The 21083-nt window shown below is 51.8% G+C and overlaps 1 protein-coding gene across 1 annotated transcript in view; it reads left to right on the forward strand.

The window, feature by feature from the left end:
- The window catches only part of Fbxw8 (F-box and WD repeat domain containing 8), an 87853-nt gene that overhangs the window by 53772 nt on the left and 12998 nt on the right, over nucleotides 1-21083 (forward strand). Inside the window, exons 6-7 of the mRNA XM_032886376.1 lie at nucleotides 2581-2777; nucleotides 5288-5494. Coding sequence (XP_032742267.1) covers nucleotides 2581-2777; nucleotides 5288-5494 — 404 coding nt within the window. The remainder of the gene's footprint in view (nucleotides 1-2580; nucleotides 2778-5287; nucleotides 5495-21083) is intronic.

The following is a 21083-nucleotide window of genomic DNA, read 5'->3' on the forward strand; positions in this document are numbered from 1 at the left end:
TTCAGGATGGTAACCTCCTGCAGTAGCATGGAACATTCTAATAACATTCTCATTCTCTTCAAGTCTGTAGTTATCAGGTCAAAAGTACTGTGATGGAGCCCTGTTCACTGATAAGTGGTTTGGTCTGGTGTCTGTCTGTCTCTCCCTTAAGCTCTCCGCCCCTTTACGGATGTGTGTGCAGAAGTTGGGGGCAGGGAGGCAAGTGAAGGCGGAGTGGACTCTGTCCCAGCTGCCCAGCTGCTGCTTTGTGTTCTTAGCAAAGCTTCTGGTTTCTGATGTTGGTGAAGGTGACGTTGGTGAGCAGAGGTGGTGATTACACAGGGAAACAGAAGTGTCTCTCCTTACTTACAGCACTCTAAAAGATGCTGGCCCACCCACTTCTGCAAAAGCACATGTGCCAAGTAGGACAGAGGTCAGGAGGGGAAAATGGCTGTGTGGCTTCCTTGTACTCAGGGAAGGTCAGTAGAATCCCTTGAGTCTTGGCTATGCTGACCTAAGCATGCATCCTGAGGTCCTAAGGAAGCTGCCCAGTGATTGCAGGGAGACTCTTGGCCAGGAGGCAGCAGAGGAGTCATAATGGAGTAAGCACATAATCCAAACCTAGGTCTGGAGGAAGGTCAGAACTGTGTGGGTCGTGAGGCTGGACGGGGCTCAGCTGTTAGACCACTGCTGCCCTTGCACAGGTTGGTTCCCAAAGTTCACAACCGTCTGCAACTCCAACGTCAGGGCGTCCAGGCATCCGGCCTCAGGGGTGCCTGCACTCGTGCGGTACACATAGGCACACACAGTTACAAACGGAAAATGTAAAGACGTAAGTAGTCTTAGTTTGTATTAAAACAAGACCAAATAAATGGTGTCACCAGGAGATCCACTGGATGTGTTATGCGTTTAGAGACGAGTTATCGCTCACCCTGGACTTGCTGTGTTGTTGCTCAGGCTAACCTCAGGCTAACCTCAGGCTGCCAGGCTGCTGCCCCAGCCTCCCAGTTGCTGCGGTTACCCGTGTGTGTCACCATACCTGGCTCCAAGAATCACGTGTTAAAGATAAAGACACAAAGCAAAATAAGCAGACTGAGGAAGCTTCTTGATTTAATACGAATCAGAGAAAGCCAAAGTGCCGGTCAATGGCAAAGCGGACTTCAGAGCAGAGACACTAACAGGACAGGGGGAAGAGACAGTTAATTCACGAAAACCTAAGAGTAGTAAATGCTTGTACACGAGAATTGGTGTTAGGGACTGTGGTTGCACCAATGCCACTGACAAGCAGTGGCTGCGAATGTAACTGAAGAGGAGAGTCAGGTATGGCCCTGAGTGTCTGAGTCGGTCGGAGCTTGCTTTGCACTGAGCTGTGTTTGCTGCATCCAGGTCTGTGGAGGACAGGATGCCAGTTACATCAGTCGTCAACTGAAAGTGAATGCTGTGTCCATAGTTACACTCCAAGTGTGCAAGGGTGCACTGTGTTTAACAGCTTACACAGCTTGACACACCAGAACATGGGTGACTTCAGTGGTGTGTCAGCCCTGCCAAGCTCAGCGCTGTCAGAGTGAGTAATCATGAAGCAGTTATGCAGCCACCTAAGGCTTCTGCAGCCCCGTCTGTGTGGAATGGGGTAACTCTGCTCTTCTCACGATGGAAAACACAGAGAGAAGGCATATGATGCTGAACACCCAGAGACTCGGTAGCAGTGCCCACTGTGTGACGCCTTGGAACAGACACAGCAGCAGAACTTGAGGCTCTGCATAGCAGTGCCCACTGTGTGACACCTTGGAGCAGCTACTGAGCACCCAGAAGCTCTGCATAGCAGTGCCCACTGTGTGACGCCCTGGAGCACCTACTGAGCACCCAGAAGCTCTGTGTAGCAGTGCCCACTGTGTGACGTCTTGGAACAGACATAGAGCAGCAGTACTTGGAAGAGGCCATGTCAAGATGAGGCCTCCTGAAGGGGAGGTGCTAGCTCCTATTCAACCGGTGGGCCCATTTTCTGTAGCACAGCATCTCCTCTGAGGCAGAATAGAGAGAGTTTACCAAAGTATATGCCAGGGGACCACGTCACGGAGCCTTTTGTGCCCTGCCTGTCCTCTATTTGATCATAGTTCTTAGACAAGTGCATGCGTGTTTAAGCCTTTCCATGGAAGAGAGAGCTCTGTTGCTGTTCGCAGCTATGGGCTGCAGCCACTTGAAAGTCTTGCAGTATCTAACTGTGTACAGTTTGCTATGACAGAGCAAGAATCTGGACTCAGGCGCTTTCAGTTAGAGATGAAGACGGTGGACTGCATAGAGACCAAGAGTGAATCATGTCGGTGTTGGTAGTAGGAAGGTCAGAAGTAGCCCTAGCTTTATGAGGGAGCCACAGAGGAAATCATCTGAATTGTTTGTGGGGTCGCCCATGGCCTGCCCAGTAGTCCTGTGAGTACTGCTGTCGTTCGTCAGAGGCTCCTGGAGTGAGCCCTAAAGTCCTGCACTAGGACAGTGGCACAGGCTCAAACCAAGAGCCGTGCACAGTAATCTGAAGAACGACTGTAAGACGGCTCTGTGTCTGCGGACCAGCTTTACACGTGTCCTCTGCGTTTCTTCTTCTAGGGATTCTTAACGTTTGGGACCTGAGAACCGGGAGGTTCCCTATCTTCCGTTTTGAACACGATGCAAGAATACAAGCCCTTGCGCTCAGCCGGGAAAAGCCCGTGGTTGCCACAGCTTCTGCTTTTGACGTTGTGATGTTGTACCCCAACGAGGAGGGGAACTGGCATGTAGCCTCGGAATTTGAAGTTCAGAAACTGGTAAGCTCATACTGTGCTTGTTAGTTTGCATTCAGAGGATCCTTGTCAGAAACAGTGTCGGTCCCAACAGCCCCTGACACACGGCTACAATTTCCTTCCTTCCCTATGAAGTCAGAGTAGGGAATTGCCTTTCCCCTGTTTTCCAAGCTAAGTTGTGACTCAATCCAATTGCTGGGCTTACAGCTTAATAGAATCTTCCCTTAGTGTGCGTGAAGTCCTAGGTTCCAGCCTCCCTCTTCCTCCTCCTCATCTTCATCCTCCCCCCCCCTTTTCTTCCTGAGTGCTCATGAGGTGTTGGAGCCCCTGGAACATGAGTTGTAGGTGGTCGTGAGCTGGTAATGTAATTCCCGACGTTTGTGAAGCAGTGCGTGCTCCTCACTGCTGAGCCATCTCTCCACCCCCAGCCTCTAAAACAAAACAACACGTCAGCACGTGCAAACACTGAGGTGGCTTCAGGGCCAGAGTTTGTTCTTACCGTAGTCCAGCCTCCTTCCTGCCAGTGTGCAGGCCCACCCCAGGAGCTCAGGCTTCATTTCTGGCCAATACCTAAGTGGACAGCAGTGGTACGCTGCAGTTTGTGTGGGTGAAAGCGTTCGTCCCACACAGTTGTCCACCTAGAGTGGAGAGTAGCCGTGGAGGAGGTCCAGGGAAGCCAGTGTGGAGTGGGAGCTTGGCTCTAGGATGCCACAGAAGCTGGGCCAGATCAGGCTTTGCACAAGGCTGACAGTTGTTCCCAGGCTTGTCCACCAAGCAGAGGTGGTTTGGTGATACAGCAGTGTTCATCTGTGCTGAATTTGTATTTAATTTGAGTACACATAACTTTGGCATGAGCCGGGGGAGCAGAAGAGCTAGCCTTGAGCAAGGAGGTTTGGCGACTTGAAACGGGGCCCCCCTCTCCCTTTCCCTGTGGTGTCTTTAGATTTGAATACCAAGCCCCAAACACCTGGGGTCACTGCTTCACCTCCCTAAGCTTGCTGCTTCAGATGAGCTCTGCAGTGCTCACAGTGTTCCTCTAACACTACCTGACACTCAGCTGTAGAGACCTGGGGTGCAGGGCTTCCATTTGTCCTGTGGACCAGTCAGTTTCCCAGCAGAGAACCCCTCATGAAGTGTAAATCCCATCTTGGCAGTCAGGTGCCATCCTGGGGCAGACTGGAAGCTTTGGAGGTCATTTACACCTCCCAGGGAATGGCTGCCACTGCCAGTCCAAGTCTCTTGGCCTGCTAGAAACCCATCCGGAAGATGAAGTCAAATGGGCAACCAGAAGGAGTGTTTTAGGGGAGTAAGAAGTGAGTTTCTATAGAGACAGGGTGAGCAGCCCTGGGGGGGCAGGTCAGCTCCCAGCATTATTTTCCCGTCTGGGTGCCAAGTTACCAGTGTGTGCTATGCGTCCCTGGATCAGGCACCCCTGGCCCATGGAGCCGGACCATCTTTGTTCTCTAGCTGTGCCTCCTGAATAAAACTGTGGCAACGTTCCCAGGTCCACAGTGTTAGCTTGGAGCAGCTGGCCTTTGGGATGGACCCATAGCCCAAGATGTTGGGCGGCTCAGCAGGATTCGGGCCCAGGATTAGCAGAGGCACCGGATGTTTGCGTGTGCTCAGCTCCCCAGGGCAGCCTGCAGAACTCAGGCTTTTGAGCGCCTCTGGCATATTGTCAGCTCAGTACTGTCCTTTAACCACGGGTTTCCATAATTCCTCGGTAGCTCACCTTCAGCATCCACTGTCTGTGACTCCTCAGCGGTGCACGGGTGTGCACTGCGCTGGGGAGAAGTGGATCACTCAGAGTGTGCCCACCACCATGCACTCAGAGAAGGTCTGACAAGAGTGTGTTTGTCTGTGCTGCTCTGTCCTCATATGGTCACTTGGAACTGGGGCAGTTCACTGTTTCAGTGTCAGTAAAACAACAAACAAGTAGAGATGGCGCTCACCACTGCCACAGTCAGGATTTAAGACAGCCGGAAATTGTCTCTCCATCTCATAGCCTGGTCCCCTGAAGGGGAAGCCACTGGGGCTTCTGTTCCCTAGCCCCAGTCCCTCCCACACTGAGCCCACTTGGAACATAGGGAAGACCTCAGGTTGTCTCCGGTGGCTGTGTGGCATTTGGGGTGACTGTGCTGTGTACACACTGACAGGAACAGCTCCTCATGAGCACTGTGCACAGCCTTGCCGTGCAGGTGTAAGCACTGATAGATCCTCCTGGGTCACAGTGAGCGTGCACCATGGTGAGGGCTGCCATTCTTTCCTGAGGACAAGTTGGACTGGATCACATTTCCTGTTCACTTCCAGCTCTGTGTCCTCAGGCTTCCTGAGCCTGGGGCTGTCAGGTGGAAGATGGTGTCTCCCTGACTTGGCTTTTCTTCTCAGAGTGCACTTTGTCTTTGCTGTTAGAGGCGTCTTTTCACTGGGCGGGAACCATGGCCATCCCTGCAGATGGTCCCTGTGCTCTGTTTCTGTAAGCTGGGCCTGTGACAGACCAAGTCAAGATGACTGAACAACTCTTCTCTCTACAGGTTGACTACCTTGAAATAGTTCCGAACACTGGCAGGTACCCTGTAGCCATAGCCACTGCCGGGGACCTGGTGTACCTGCTGAAGGCTGAGGACTCTGCCAGAACCCTTCATTATGTCTACGGCCAGCCTGCCACGTGTCTGGATGTCTCCGCCAGCCAGGTTGCCTTTGGAGTGAAGAGCCTGGGATGGGTGTATGAGGGAAACAAGGTATGGAAACAGTGGCTTGTGTGCATTAACAAGGAAAAGTGTGGATTTGGTTTTTTTGTTTGTTTGTTTGTTTGTTTGTTTTGTTTTGTTTTTCTTTTCTTTTTTTCGGAGCTGGGGACCGAACCCAGGGCCTTGCACTTGCTAGGCAAGCGCCCTACCACTGAGCTAAATCCCCCAACCCCGTGGATTTGTTTTTTAAAGCAGCCAAAAATTAAGCTCTTTCTGGTTTGGTTTGGTTTGGTTTGGTCATTTGAAACAGGGTCTCACATACCCCAGACTGACCTTGAACTCACGCTGTGCTGGGAGGAGCCTGTGCATCAGCACATAGAGTGTGTTTTCAGCTGGATCAGGGCAGTGTGTGAGTATTTCAGGGCCGTCCGAGCAGGGAGGGGAGCGCGAGATGGAGTTCCTCCTCCACTGCACACAGATGTCCATGTAGAAGACAGACAGACAGACAGACATACACAGACACACCTTTAGACTAGGATGGACCTTTGCAGACGTGGGTCAGGTATGTGACCTGTTCCATGCCTAGTGTTTGATGAGCAGTGTACCTTAGGCAGTATTCCATCTCTCGTGTCCCCAGCTCCCTGCCACAGGGTTGCAGCTTGTGCTTAGAGCTCACAGGCTGTGTAGCCAGTCCTCACTGGTGGGCACGTCCTGGGCCACCCCCACTGTTTGGGCCTCTCAGCCAGGCTGCACCACACACTGCCACTTACACGGCTCCTGTGCAGTCTGGCATTAGGAGGTACATCGATGTGCTGGTGGTCACTGCTGAGCCATACTTGAGGGAGGCAGAGCTGGTGACAGCTCAGCAGGGAACCATGGTTACTGCACAAGCCTGATGACCGTCCTCTGATCTCCACACATGTGTCCTGGTACATGTGCCCTGCCACCATTCATGTGTGCACACACACACAGCAATGTAGTAATAAAATGAGGAAGCAAAATGAAAAGTTCCCATCATAGTTTCTGCCGTCACCAGCGGTGCATGACAGGGCAGGAGCACAGCGTTCGTCAGCCCTTGGCTGATTACTGTGTTACCGCTGCAAGTTCCTGCCCTCCTGACTGCAGGCCAGCTCCTCAGTCCTGAAGCGCATTTACAGGGCACACTCCGTTCAGGTGGGATCAGGAGAGAGGGGTGGCGTTTCGTTGGCTTTAGGTTCCTTCCAGTTTGCCTGCTCTTGACCCCGTTGGCAGTTGGGAGTCTTCTAGGAAAGAACACCTGAGCCAAAGTTCCCTTCTCCCAGTGAAGGAGCTCCCTTTCCTACATAGTGTTTGTGTGACCTGGAGATTACACTGCCCCACCCGGTTCCCATAGCCCTGTGTGACCTCACACAAGTTACTCAGTCTTCCTTTGTCTGATCCTCTTTCTCCTTTAAAAAAACAAAACAAACAAAAAACAAAAACAAAAACCCTTTTAGATTAGTATTTTGTGGTTTTGTGTGTGACTCATTTATCTACATGTGTGTCTTGGCACCACATGCATACCTTGTGCCCCTTGAGGGCAGAGAGGGCTTTGGATCTCCTGGAACTGGAGTTCCATACAAGTGCTCTTGAGTGTCGTCATTGGAGCTGGGAGCCGAACCTAGGTCCTCTCGAAGAGCAGCACATGCTTTTGGCTGCTTAGTGTCCCCAGCCCCTTCCTGTTCCCTCTTCTGTAAACAATTCCTGACAGTACTGTTAATAAGCTTGGGCTAATTAGTGCCCTCAGCTCCGTGGAAGAGACGTGCCCTGTAGGGTTCCCATTGGTGAGAGGTGTGCCCTATAGGGTTCCCATTGGTGAGAGGTGTGCCCTATAGGGTTCCCATTGGTGAGAGGTGTGCCCTATAGGGTTCCCATTGGTGAGAGGTGTGCCCTATAGTGTTTACATTGGTGAGAGGTGTGCCCTATAGGGTTCCCATTGGTGAGAGACGTGCCCTATAGGGTTCCCATTGGTGAGAGGTGTGCCCTATAGTGTTCCCATTAATGAGAGATGTGCCCTATAGGGTTCCCATTAGTGAGAGATGTGCCCTATAGGGTTCCCATTAGTGAGAGACGTGCCCTATAGGATTCACATTGGTGAGAGACGTGCCCTTGCTGACATTTCTACTGTTCCCTTAGCCCTAGGGGTGTGTTTTCTCTCATCTGCTGCTCACATGTGGATTCTAAGGTCCTGAGACCATTTGCACATTTCATTTTCCACACATATTAAAGCTGTGCTCAAAAATTAACTATCCTAGCTCCTAGTTAGTCGTACAGGAAGACTGGTCAGTGGCAGCAAAGCCTCTCTGGAAGGCAGCGCTTTGTGCTCGGGTCCACTTGTGTGCTGGAGCAGCGCCATGTCCCTAGCTGGGAAGCTTGCAGTGAGGACACCAGAGTGACTTCCCTGAAAGGGGCGAGGAAGGAGCTGCTTTCTGACAGGTTTCATTCCTCACCTGGGAGGACTCAGGTCCCTGGTGGAAGGGCTTGGTTGCTGTTTAGTCTTTGCAGTTGTGTTTGTTTGTTTTTAGACTTCTCAGAGACATCGGATAATGGTGACATTAACACTAGTCTTTCTCTAGATACCTAGGACTTCACTTGCCTGGGCCACTGAGCTGTGTCCGACGCTGCGCTCCTCTCTGCACACAGGCCCTGCTCCCTGACTTACCCAGTGCATAGGTTCCTCTAGTCACTGCGCGTTTCCTTTAATGCTCTCAAGCTCCCAACCAGGGAAAAGAATCGATCGTAATGCTCATCTGAATGAGACATTAATTCCTTTGAAATTAATGCTTAGAAATGCCTTGAACCTTAAATAACTTACTACCAGTTCGTTGCTTTTGGATGACTTGCTCTTTTGCGGTGAAGGTGGAGGGTGCTGACGGCAGGATGTCCTTAGGCCTTATTCAGATGCTGACAGCGGCAGGCATTCAGTCAGTGGATGTTAGTTAGTGCTGCACAGTCTCCCAGTCGCCGGAACCCAGCATGGAGATGGCTCTCCATCAGGAGGGAGGCAGGCGGGGACCAAGAGAGCCTCCATCTTCACTGTGTCTTCTGCTTTCTCAGAGCAGCCGCATGTCAGTCACAGCTGCTGGTCTGTGTTGGTCAAGCCACGTACTAGAGGTTCGGGACCCCTTGCTTGTGAACTCTGAACGGGCTGTGTGCATTCAGCTTGGCAGTGAAAGCGCCTGCGCTGTTTATTACGTTGCTGTGAGCCGCGTAGCAACAGGCTTGCCTGGAGCTGTGCACACACGGGAACTTACGTCTGTACCTCTGGCCCCTATAGCTAGGACTCAGATGAGAGCTTTATGAGAACAGAGTTTGATCTGTCTTCATTTGCACCTGATACAGTCCACTATTGATCAACCATGATATGGAAAACCAGTGTGCTCTGTCAGGACGTTGACAGCCTTGCTGCACTGAGGGTATTCTTGGGGGGTGACAGCAACCACCCCGTGGACTTCCTGGATGACCCTTCTCTAGGCTTTGCGGCTGGGAAGGACAGTGGGGCTTTGCCTGACTTTGCTGTTCAGTTCATACTTTGTATTTCTTGATTGGATCACATGGCAGGACTGGCAGCTCCCTTAGGCCAGTGTCATGGTGCAGAATAGTGACATGCACTGCTGGGTGCCTCCCCGCTGCGTGCGGGTACTCCTTCGTGGGGTCCATGATTCTGTTGAACACTTGTCTGGCCTCTCTTGGGCAGTGAGGGACGGACCGTGACTGCTGGGTCAGTGAGCGGTGCAGATCATCCGAGGCTTGTGTGCTGTCTCAGGGCCATGCTCATTGCACCAGGCAGGAGGGATGGGGCAGGAATGGAGGGGAGAGTCCCAGCAAGAGAGGCTGCTCAGAAGTCTTTAACTTACAGCAGAAAAGAATCCTGAGTCCGATCTTGGGTTCTCAGACTTGAGTGTAAATGTCTTAGAGGCAGCCTTCACTGAATGGCAGCTGACAGCAGAGGAAACAGAACTCACCTTACACACAGCCCTCCACATGACGCTGGTGCTCCAGCAGCCTGCTAGGATTTGGTTTTGCCTCATAGCTTGGAACTCAGCAGCACAGCTTTGTTTCTGTAAGCATTTCTAGACGCTACCTTTATCAATCCCTTTGCAAGCCTCTCAGGGTGGATGGCCAGAGGCAGGGCTGCCACGGGAGAACACCATGCTGTCGATGAGCCCTGGGTCTCATAAAGGGAGCTGGAGCCCACTTAGTGCTCTTAGCCTCGCTCCGTGGGTCTGGACATATTTCCCAATTTGGTTCTGACGCTCTTGGCATTTGATGGCAGATTGTATTAAGCAGCATGCGGCGTGCATTCTAATCAGGGCACGGGTGAAGTCATCGCAGGCTGGAGTGTGCTGGGCAGGGAGGCTGGCTTGGGCTGCCGCAGCTTACATCACACTAGAAGATAATTGCCCGAGACTCTGAGCTGATGACTGTCCATGTGCAGCCAGGACGAGACTTGGGATTGGTTGCCTGCACTGGCCACAAGGTGAGCGTCTGTCTGGAGCCTTGGGTCAGAGTGTGCTGCAGACGGGCTGCCTTCTGCCATGTCTGCCAGAATCCGAGAGCCATCTTTTCTTCTGTTGAGGTTTCTGCTACTGAGAATCAAGACTTGATATTTCACATGCAGGACAAGCAAGCAAAAATCGAAAGTCTGTAATATATTTTCACATGCTCTCCAAAACTTTCTGTCTTGTTTACTTCTTTGTTGGGGCACTGAGGGCTAACTCCTGGAGACAGTTTTCTGGAAGGAAGAGGGCCCAGCACTGCTCCATTCTGTCACATCAGTGAGCACGATCCCATGAGTCCTGGAAAGCGATGAGTCAAGCATGCTTCTCTCTGCTTTCAGCCCGTGCTCGGTAATAGTGACCAGGAGTGCAGAGGCTCTGTCCTGTGAGGGAGACAGTGAACTCTGGGAATTCCAGAGTGCTGAAAATCTCAAAGATAACCAAAGAAATGAGATCTGAAGCTGCTTTACACAGGTTTTGCTCTTAAAGTCGTGCCAGCACCTGCTCTTGGCATTATTGGTAAGGAAAGGAGAATGGGGGCACACTCTTAACTTTTGGTGGGACCTTGACAGGTCCCCACAGAGCCCCAGGGTCACTTGGAACTGTCAGTTCCCCTCAGCTCAGCAGCCTCTGGACTCAGAACTGAGCGTCGTCTCTAGGTCATGCAGCATAAAGGGCTCTGTGGAAGCTGTTCTTGTTACTTTGGGGAAGGTAAGTGTGACTTGGGATCTGCGGTTCCCAGGAGGGTGAAGTGCCATGGCAGGTGTGACCAGTGCTGCATAGGGCCCTCAGTCATAACTTTATAAAGTCACTCGCCCTGCCTTTCCAGCCCAGAAACTGCTTGTACGTCTGGTCCTCTGTGCCCACTGGTGTTGGGGTGAAGTTGGAGTTGTGCAGGCAGACACAACAGGCTGTGGGAAGAGGTGGCCCAGGCCAGCCAGAGCCCTCGTGCTCCCTGGGAGGTGTGGGAACCCAGGAGCTTAGTCTTTTCCTGAGCCCGGTTTTGAAAGAGGCCTGAGTGGACAGGGCTGTGCGGAGCTGATGTGGGAGCTGGTATGGGTGCTGAGTCTCTGTGAGGCCTAGCTGGCAGGGCTGGCACTACACCTCGGATAGCTTCTGTCTGCATACACCTTGCATGGTTTTGTATGCCACTGATGTTGTAATATTTCTGGATTTTTAAATGAATTTATCAGTATTCTGACGACATTGACCAAGTTTACAAGGCGTTACATTAATGTATATGATGCCACTGCCCTTTCTTATTAGGCTTTGGAATTAAAATTAGATTTTTATTAGGGTCTGATTTTCCATGGCTTCCCTGGTTATGGTGGAACTCCTGCCCTGGTCCACCATCCTGCACACATGGAGAGTGGACTTGGAGTTGACTGTTGGGATCATTTCCCCACAACAGATGGGGATGGCTTTGATTTCTCTGTGCCAGATGAATCTCAGGGTAAATATTACCCAGAGAGCAGCTAGGTTTGTCAGTGTTTTTCAGGATCTGAGGGGGCCTGGTGGAAATGTTTGCCTCTTTCCAAGAGTGAAAACAGTGACCCTGGAGTGAGCGGTATATTCCCACACAGTCCAGACAACTGAGCAGGGAAGGAGAGGGAAAGTAAAAACACACAGCACATGGCCTGTGTGGGCTCAGTCCCCAGCTATTTCAGATAACAGGCAGCAGTTAAAGTAGAGGACTTGGCTTTTCCCCAGCCCCTGGAAGACTATGCTTCATTACAGTGGCCCGCATGCCTGTCTTCTGTAAGGTCCTAGATTAGGGGTGGGGTTAGCACTAACACCGATTGCTGAGCTGCACAGGTACTTCTAGTGGATGCCAAACTCCTTACAGCACCCTCTACTATTAATGGCAGGATGGAGTCCCTTGCAGCTAGGCCGAGGAAAACCAGCTCAGCTCACACTTGAGCAGTCTCTTGCCAAATTACAGGACTCACTTGGGCAGGATGATAAGGTTTGCTGAGTGTTAAGGTGCAAGTCCTCTGAAGGCTAGTTGTAAGAGGCAGCCCTGCCGTGACCTGGGTCCTAGCCACCACTTCCCTCCTCGCAAGGCACTGATGAGGGTCGACCTGCTGTACGTAACCCAGGTCCGTATCCAGTTTTCTTCACATCCCTGTTAGAGTCTAGGCTGAGGCATCAACCTGAGCTCCTACAGTGGGCTAGGGTTCCACTTCCCCATTTCCTTTGGTCAGGAACTCATACATCTTTTCACAGGAGAATTTGAAATGCACACTGAAAATGCCTCCAGAACTGTATCCTTGCACCCCTCCTTCCATTCCTGCACTCTGCACTCCCTGGCATATCCACACACCCCTGGACCCCTACCCTTACCCTTACCCATACTCCTGCACTCTCTGGCATACACTTATGCCCCTGCAGACCCTGCACTCCTTGGTACACACTCATACACCAACTATTTCCAGTTAGATCAGAAAAACGGCCCATGCCAAGCACTGTGGGTCAGGCCCTACTGCCTGCCTGTAGCCTGGCTCTCAAAGCCTTCAGAAGTCCACAGAAACCACCTTAGCTTCCAAATCTCTGTCCGCACCTACATGGCGAGTCTCTCTGTGTAGCACAGAGGTACTCACTTCTCGAGTGTGGTGTTCCTTCCTGCCCAAGATTAGCAGATGCCTCCTTTCCCTCTCCCGTCTCTTCTCCTCATGTCCTTCCAGAAGCACAGGCCTCAGCTTCAGCCTTGTCATCCCTCCCTTGACCTCGGCACACAGGAACAACCCACAGCTCACGTTTTGACCATGCTGCTAACCCACACTGGAGCCAGCAACAGCTGGGAAGCAGCAGAGGTAGTTGGAGCACAGAGGTCTGACAGGTCTGAGGTTGGCCCATAGGAGCAGAGTTGCTGGTCAATGTGCCTGGTCAGTGTGTGGCATTCAGGGCTACCATTGGCATTCCTGCTGGGACTGCATTTGGAGTGTCCTGAAGTAGAGGTTTCAAGAGCAGGAACATTGATGGCCAGTTTCCAGTGAAGCCTACTTCAGAACTTCCTAGCTGGATGGAGATCTGTCCTCTGTCAGCTCCCTTTCTCTATAGGAAATGAGAAAAGTGAGAAAAACTCACCCTGCGGCAGTTTTTAGGGTCAGATGAACGGCAGGCACAGGGGAGTCCTGCACACAGAACTGTGCTGGCTCTTGGGAACAGCCATTTGGGCTGAGATCAGGAAGGAGCTCTCCAGTGTGGTACCTGGGGTAGGAAGGGCTGGGCTCTGCCTGGCCTGCTTCCCAGCTGGTCTCTGGGCAATGTGTGGCAAGCCATCTCAGATGGCTTTCAGTTCAGTTTCCTGGTGGCTAAGTGCAAGTGGCGGTTGAGACTCGGGAGTGAGACTCAGGGCTTGTGGGAGAAAGTGCCACACTGGTCTGCGGGTCCCCACGACAGCATTGCGGACTGCACAGTGAGCACAGGTTGCTGTGCTTTGGGGATGTATATAGTAAGTAAGTGTCCTGTCTGTGGACTGTGCACCCACAATAAAGTCTCTGTCCCTGCTGACTTCAGCCCCTTCAGCTGCCATTTGTTTAGGGACCGTCTGCCTGTCCACCCTCTGAGCCGCCGTCTGGTCTGATTTGGGGTTGAAACAGAAGTCAGGCTGGTCAAAAGAAAGGATAATCAGGCCTAGGCTGTGAGCTCTGATCACCACTCTTCCCCTGTCATCTTCCCATTGAAGATAATGTAGATGTCTCAATCAGGGTTTCTATTCTGCACAAACATCATGACCAAGGAGCAAATTGGGGAGGAAAGGGTTTATTCAGCTCACACTTCCACACTGCTGTTCATCACCAAAGGAAGTCAGGACAGGAACTCAAGCAGGGCAGGAAGCAGGAGCTGATGCAGAGGCCATGGAGGGATGTTACTTACTGGCTCGCTCCCCCTGGCTTGCTCAGCCTGCTTTCTTATAGAACCCAGGGCTACCAGCCCAGGGATAGCACCACCCACAATGAGCGGGGCCTTCCCCCCTTGATCACTAGTTGAGAAAATGCCTTACAACTGGATCTCATGGAGGCATTTCCTCAAGGGAGGCTCCTTTCTGTGTGATAACTCCAGCTTGTGTCAAGTTGACACACAACACCAGCCAGTCCATTAGCATTTTCAGTTTAAAGAGCTCGTGCCTGGAGTGCAGCTTCCATTTCTCCCTACACAGTGCACGCACTGACACCGTCTCACAGGGCCCATGTGGCATGTGTCCCTAATACCTGTGAAATGTGTAGATGAGGCACAGCACACAGGCCCTCAGGCTTCAGGCATGTTTGTATGATGACTCTGGTCTGCTCTGGATGACAGTCTCATGCTTGCTTCAGTGCTCACGGTGGGCGTGCCCTTCCCCTCTTCCTCTCTTCTCCTCTTCCCCTCCTCTCCCCTTCCCCTCTTCCCCTGGGAGATGGTCAGGTAAGGAGGTAGCTGAAGCAGGCACAAGCTGCCTCTGCTCACTGCTTTAAGGAAACCTTCACCACCCTGGGCATGTGTAAGGAGGCACACAGGGACCCGAGAGCCCTGGGACTCCACAGGATGCGCTCACTCAGTTCTTTCAGGCTTGGGTCACAGTAGGTGTTGGTTTGGCCTCGGTCTGGTCCTTTGTAGACATCTGCCCACATCACAAAGCCCCAAGCCTGGCACAGCCTGTGTGATTGGCACTGCCTCCCAGGAAGAGCCCAGTCCTGGAACAAGCAGGGTTGCAGGTGCATTGGCCATGGGAGGAAGTGTGGAAGCCTTGCCTACCCAGTGCCTGGCGCCGCTCAGCAACACCGTCCCATCCCTGAAGTATCTTGGCCTTGTGGGCTTGTCGCTCCAATTAAAACTTACGCACAAGAGCGGCCAGGCTGCTTCTCCTTTGTGTGAGGGAGTGTGGACAGTGCCAGAGCCTGTCATGGAAGCTGTTGGGGGGCTGTTTTCAGGGAGCTGTGCTCATGTCAGGGAGCCATCTCTTCAAGCGCTGCATCATGCAGGGTGCTGCTCAGGGCACCTGAGAGGCAGCTTCTGTTTGCCAACAGTTAAGTCACCTCTGAGACGGTGCTGAAAGTCATTCTCCACATGTTCACAGACACGGCTGCGCCAGGCCTCACGCTATGACTTATCTCTGGCAAGGACTTAAAATCGTCTCTCTGGCTGGTTGTCAAAAATTACATCATATCAGAGTAAACTGCTTTTAAATCAGACATCCATTATTCATGTATATTAACTGCTTTTTTATTTTTTATCGGCTGTTTTGTGTGTGATTTACTTTCCCCAGCCTCCTTGCCCTCCCCAGTTGTCCATCTTTCTCGTCCTTTTTTTTAAATCTGAGCTCATCTGTGAATTCCCTGGGCCACTCACTTAGCCTTGTGTGTGAAGCAGCGTGCGCACCTCGCTCTGTGGTGAAATGTCTGAGTTGTTGTTACTAGGACGCACGGCCTTTCCCGTCCTGTGTTTTCTACTCACAAAACTGAGTGCTGCCGGCCACCTCCGCAGAGCTGCACCGTGCGGCAGAACCACCGGGTGGACAGCAGATGAGTGCTTGTGTTCACACTCAAAGCCTGTCTTTCTGAGACAGCACTGCTCGTGACCATGGTGTGAGAGACAGTGTGTGGGGGCCGCACGCTTCGTCTGGTTCATCTGGTGCACAGCCAGGCACTGCTCTGGAATTCAGAGACGTGGGCCCATGTTCACCCTGTGTGGCTGGCATCTGGTGGTTATGGGACATTTCCCTCCCTTCTGGCATTGGACTGGAATAGGAGCTGGAGTTGTTCTGTTACTGCCCACAGTGCTGACACCTCTTTGTGTGCGGTCAGGGTCATTCTTTCTCTGTGGTTACTTGAGTCACTTCTCCCAACCACTCACACTTTTTCTGGAGCACTTTTCAGTCCATTTACTTTGTCAGTGAAGCCCAGGCTGCCTTTCTACCTGAAATGTCCTCATTTCGCTGGCCCTCTTGAAGACCAGCCTGGCCAGATACCTGTGGTTCTAGGTTGCCAATGTTCACTCGGTTCCTTGAAGATCCTGCTGGTTCCGACATCCATTGACACTGGTGCAAAACTGGCTGTGGCTGTGACTGCTCGTCCCTCTGAGGACCCTCTCCCTTTGCTGTTGGAACATCCAGTCCTCCAGCTCCAAGCCAGCCCGGGACCCAACAGAGCCCTCTGTCAAAAACAGAGGACGGAACCTCTGAGATCATCACTTGGATTTAATTCTCTGTGGTTTTGCTCCAACGGCCTCGTATGGATTGGTTTTCATTTATCCTGTTGGGGATTTCCTATGGTTCTTTTCAGCCATAGCAAACACCCAGGCAGCGCCTGTTGCAAGCTTCTCTGTTCACTCTGGAGCTCAGGTTAGGTATGTGTTGGACCAGTGTACGAATCCGGCCTCAGTCCTATCTGCGTGTCTGCAGTGTGTTCTGAGGAACTGCTCTAGCTTCTTGCTCGTGGGGTCTCCCTGGATTGCCCTCAGTCTTTGCTTAGTTCATCCATCTACTGTGAATCCTAGAAATTCTGAGTTCACTTTCTCAAATGTACTCAGTTTGCTGCTGCCTGCCCGGCCACACAGTAGGTGGCTGCACATGCGACCCCCAGACTGGATGCAGCGGACTCTGTCCTTAACCTGAAACCATCCCTGCTTCTCTCTGTGTGTCCAGGACTCCTCCTTTATCTCGAGCTGATACGCAGCTGCTATTGATCTTCAAGTACCACAGAGGTCTGCGTGGCTCCAGTTGGTGTGGGAGCATTGTGCTGAGCTGAGCTGAGCTGAGCTGAACTGAGCTGAGCCGCACCAGAGCAGGGCCCCACCTTCACCCCACCACTATGTAAGGTCCACAGGCTCAGCTTTTGCAAAGATCTCAGTGTGATGTCCTCTGTGCTGACAGTGCTGAGTCCCCACCTGACATGGGTAGGGTCCCCAGAGCAGCCCCAGCCAGGCCCCGCACGCCTTTGTAATCTCCATGCTCCCTTCACGTTGGGCCCCTCTGCATAGTACTGCTTCCCTTGTGAATGGAATGTGCAAAGGCCTGTTCAGTAGCACCCTTGAGAAGCTTTCTGTCAGGCACTCCAGTCTGCCACCTCATCAGACAGCAGGAGAACCCACAGACAGGGTTGCTGTGCTTTGGGACCTCTGCCTAGGCAGGATGAAGCAGCTCTTGTATAGACCTCAGGTCACCTGGCCCTAAAAGGAAGACTTGCGCAGTAAAGGAAAGGCCCAAACTGTAGTGAATTCCAGGTTTGCTGGGTCCCTAGTCTGCACCAGTCATCACTAAATACAAAAGCGTGCGGCTAGCCAGATGCAGGCCCACATAAAGACATCTGGTACCTGCTGGTCATGCTGAGCGCTGCTCAAGGGTAGGGCAGCAGCATTTCTGCTCCAGGGAGCATACAGCGCCCCTCCTCAGTTAAGGAAGCACTCCCATGGTGTAAGTGCAAGGTAACAAGGCTGCACCTGACATTCCAGACAGTCCTGGGACTGTTTACCCTCAGTGTTTGAGAGCTGTGAGCGGATGACACAGTTCAGGGTGGCACTCAGGAACACCAAATGCAGCACGCATGTGTGGCGAGGGTGATGGAGAGAGCAGAGCACCCTTGACTGGGTGCAGATGCAGAGCGTGAGGCTGGCTTTCACTGTTCAGAGCTGGCTTCTGCCCCGGCCTTTCATCCAAAGAGCAAAGTGTATTTGGCAGTGATGGGAGAGGCCGGGTAGCAGGGAGGGAGACGGGTAAGCTGTGTCTGCAGTCTCCAAGACTTTGGGTCAGGCCTTCTCTCCATGTCTTTGGAATGCGCTCCATCCCTGTTCGGCGTGCCCCTTGTTTAAAGGGAAGCAGGCAGGTTCTTTTTGGTTCAAAGGGTTCTTACGATGCTGCTGTTGTGGGGAGAGCCGCATCTTCACTGCTGACCACACTGGTGAGGCAGCCTGAGGCTCCAAGGAGATGAGCCAGCCACTCTCTAAAGTTTTGGTAAAATTAAAGTCTTGTTTATCAGAACACAACCACAGTTCTGTCAGCAAAGCTCTTCGAAGGCATCTCTGTTTGTTGGTGGTTCATGCTTACAGATGGGTGATGTCAGCCCCAGGTTTAAAAGAGCTCGGAGTGGAGTGGAGAAGGAGAAGAGGGTGGCGAGCTCCAGCTGACCCCACTGTGAGGGTAGTGAGCACCTTCTGGCCTTTCTGTCAGGATTTGTCTGGAAAGCCATAACCTCTAGGCACTCTCAACAGACCTGGTCACACGTAGAAGATGCAGGCCTCCCCACCTAGAGTAGTGGCTGACGCTTTCCAGATGCTAGACCTGTGGCCATCTCCTTCTTAATGCTATGGCCAGTACAACAGCCCTCCTGCTTGACACATCAGCTGCCGGGACACAGCGTTACGATGGCTCATGATCCCAGAGGAGGCAGGTCCCACGTGGGGAAGAGTGGGCCAGCTGGGCCAGCAGCAACTGGCACAGATATGTCTCTCTCATCTGGCAGTACGCTGGCTGCCACACCCGTTCGCTCCAGTGCCCGCTACACAGAAGAAGATTTGTAAATGCTTGTCACCCGGCTGTTGAATGATTTATCAAAAACCAGATAGAAACAACTTATTTATCAGAATGGAATTATGTATTCATCATGGAAGCTCTCCTAGCCATTCAAAATACCCAGAGCTTCTTGTAGTGGGGACACATCTGTAAACACCACCCTCACACAGAGATGACTTTTGCCTGTACAGAGCAAGAAAGACAGACCTTCAAACTAAAGATCTATGCTTTTTTTTTTTACCAGACTGCTCAGGGTGGCCTCAGTGGGCCACCACATGCTTCTGTTACATATTTTATTGTTAAAACTTACTATAAGAGGCATTATATTTAAAACATGCCTTTATAAGTAGAATTGAGAGCAGTCAGAATAGTTGAAAGCTGGGATTCTAAAGCTTTGTTTTATCAGAAACAATTTAATCTTTCTGAGGGGGAAGTAGATAAATAGGAAACTTGCTGCCTGGCCTGTTGTGACAATGCGGCTCTCATTCCCAGAGGGTCCCACAGATCCACCTGCCCTTCAGAAGGGAGAATGAGAGCTCACAGCACTCACGCCGCCCACAGATGTGCTGGAGACTCAGTGGATGGCAGCGCACGTCTGCCTGCGCTGTGGTTGCTGCTAACACTGCTGAACACTGCTGAACCTGCATTTGATGCTCCGCTAATCTATCGACTCGGCGGCCACATTAGTGTAGAGCACCTGCTCCCACACTGTAGCTGGGGGGAGTTTCCCCTTCTCTCAAGCATTTCTGAACACCTCTGAGAACAACTCAAGTGGTCGTGGGTTAAGACTCACCCAACCAGGGCAATAAAGAGAAAAATTAGTCTAATGCATGGTCTTAACAAGAGGGAGTGTGAGCATGAATAATTGATGTCACTAGGCTGTGGCAATCAGATCAAATGAAGTCCCATTTGCTCAACCTTATTAAAAGAGAGAGAGTGTGGGAGGGAGGGAGCCATGGTAAAGGTCGTTAAGGGACTTGTAGTGTGGAAGACCTGCCTTGGAGATGGTAATGTGTTTTCCAATCTCTGTGGTCTTTAACTAAACGCAATGGTAAAGGTTCTCTTTGGATAGTTCTGATCCGTTGAATTATTGAACATTTTGGAACTACTTGACTGCTGACTTGGATGTCTTTATGATGAATTTGCAGTCTTTTTGGCGGGGTTATCTCTCTGCATCACTTAGAGATGATTCATCCACTTATCAGAGAGGAACTGAAAGAAAGTGAAGGCTGCCGCTGGCTTGTGTGAGCCTAGTTCTTGTGTTTCTCCTCTGCCCACCAGTGTAGTGTAGAAACAAAAAGGTCAGTCCAAAGTATTGAAATCTGTGACGATAATTAGGTCCAAAATGGCTTCATTTTTTAAAAAGTTAGTAGATCGTTTTAGGTTGTTACAGAGAAGCTGTGCTTGTCCAGTCCAGGGTCTACTGTGGCTGGCATCTGTGCGCGCGTGGACAGGGCCTGCACTGAGCATTTCACCGTGGAGCTGCTGCTTAGTGCTGGGACCCTGTTCCAGACACCGTCCGGTGGCCGGCTCTCACCGCTCCCCTTCCAGAGGCCACTGTAATAGTGTCCAGCTCAGCTGCTGAGGATAGACTTGATCTCGTCAGTGCTGGAGACAGCACCATCTTAGTTATTACTAAGTTGTCTAAAACAGTCTTGTCAGGAGCCAGGCATGACACAGGCCTTTAACCCCAGCACTCAGGAGGCAGCGGCAGGTGGGTCTCTGAGTTGGAGGCCACCCTGGTCTGCACGCTGAGTCCCAGGACAGCTTACAGTACCCAGTGAGACCCTGTTTTTTAAAATTAAACAAACAAGCACACTTACCTCTCTGTCCGGAACTTTTCTTGTTCGTCGCATCTTGTCTTGTGGATTAGGCATTGAGAAGGTGTTGTGGATTCTGCCTCTGACTTTCGACAGTAGTTAATTACCCTGACTGTGGTGTTAGACCTGAAGATTCATGTGTTAGAAGTGTGTGCCTCCTTGAGATCCCACGGTGGAGATGACTGAGTGTTAGGAGTTTCTCAGGACTGACACAAGAAGCTCCACTACGGAGTGCTAAGTGTCTGGCCAACCAGGAGCACTGCAGACCCACAATGCTCACCGTGTGCTCAGCAGTACAGTGGGGTGGGAAGGCTGTGCACTGTTTACTGATTGCTGCCCAGTGGAGCTAGAAATGTCTTTCATTAAAAAGCTGACTGGACAACAAGCTATGGTGGTGTACACACTCAGGAGTCAGAGGCAGGTACTTCTCTGTGAGTTCAAGGCCAGCCTGGTCTACAGAGTGAGTTCCAGGACAGCCAGAGCTACACAGTGAGACCCTGTGCAAAAAACAAAAATCTAAACCCAAACCCTGCCTCAGGGCCTGACTCCAGGGGATGTCTGTGATCTGTCCTTCACTCTCCTCTGCTGAGGAAGAGGTGCAGCCATCCTGGAGGTTGACAGTATCTGGAGCCTGCAGGCATCTGCTTGCTGCCTTTGACACCCAGAACCAAATTCCCATCCCCAAGGGGAGAGTGGGGAGAGTATGCTGTTGGAGTGTTGCTCTGTGTGAGCCGCCATGCTGTGGTGTCTGCAGTACGGCTGCCCTCAGCTCTTGTAAGCTCTGCAGCTAGCCCTAGATCAGAAGCTAGTGCTTG

The sequence above is a fragment of the Rattus rattus genome, chromosome 16 (assembly GCF_011064425.1).
Source record: "Rattus rattus isolate New Zealand chromosome 16, Rrattus_CSIRO_v1, whole genome shotgun sequence".
Lineage (NCBI taxonomy): Eukaryota > Metazoa > Chordata > Mammalia > Rodentia > Muridae > Rattus > Rattus rattus.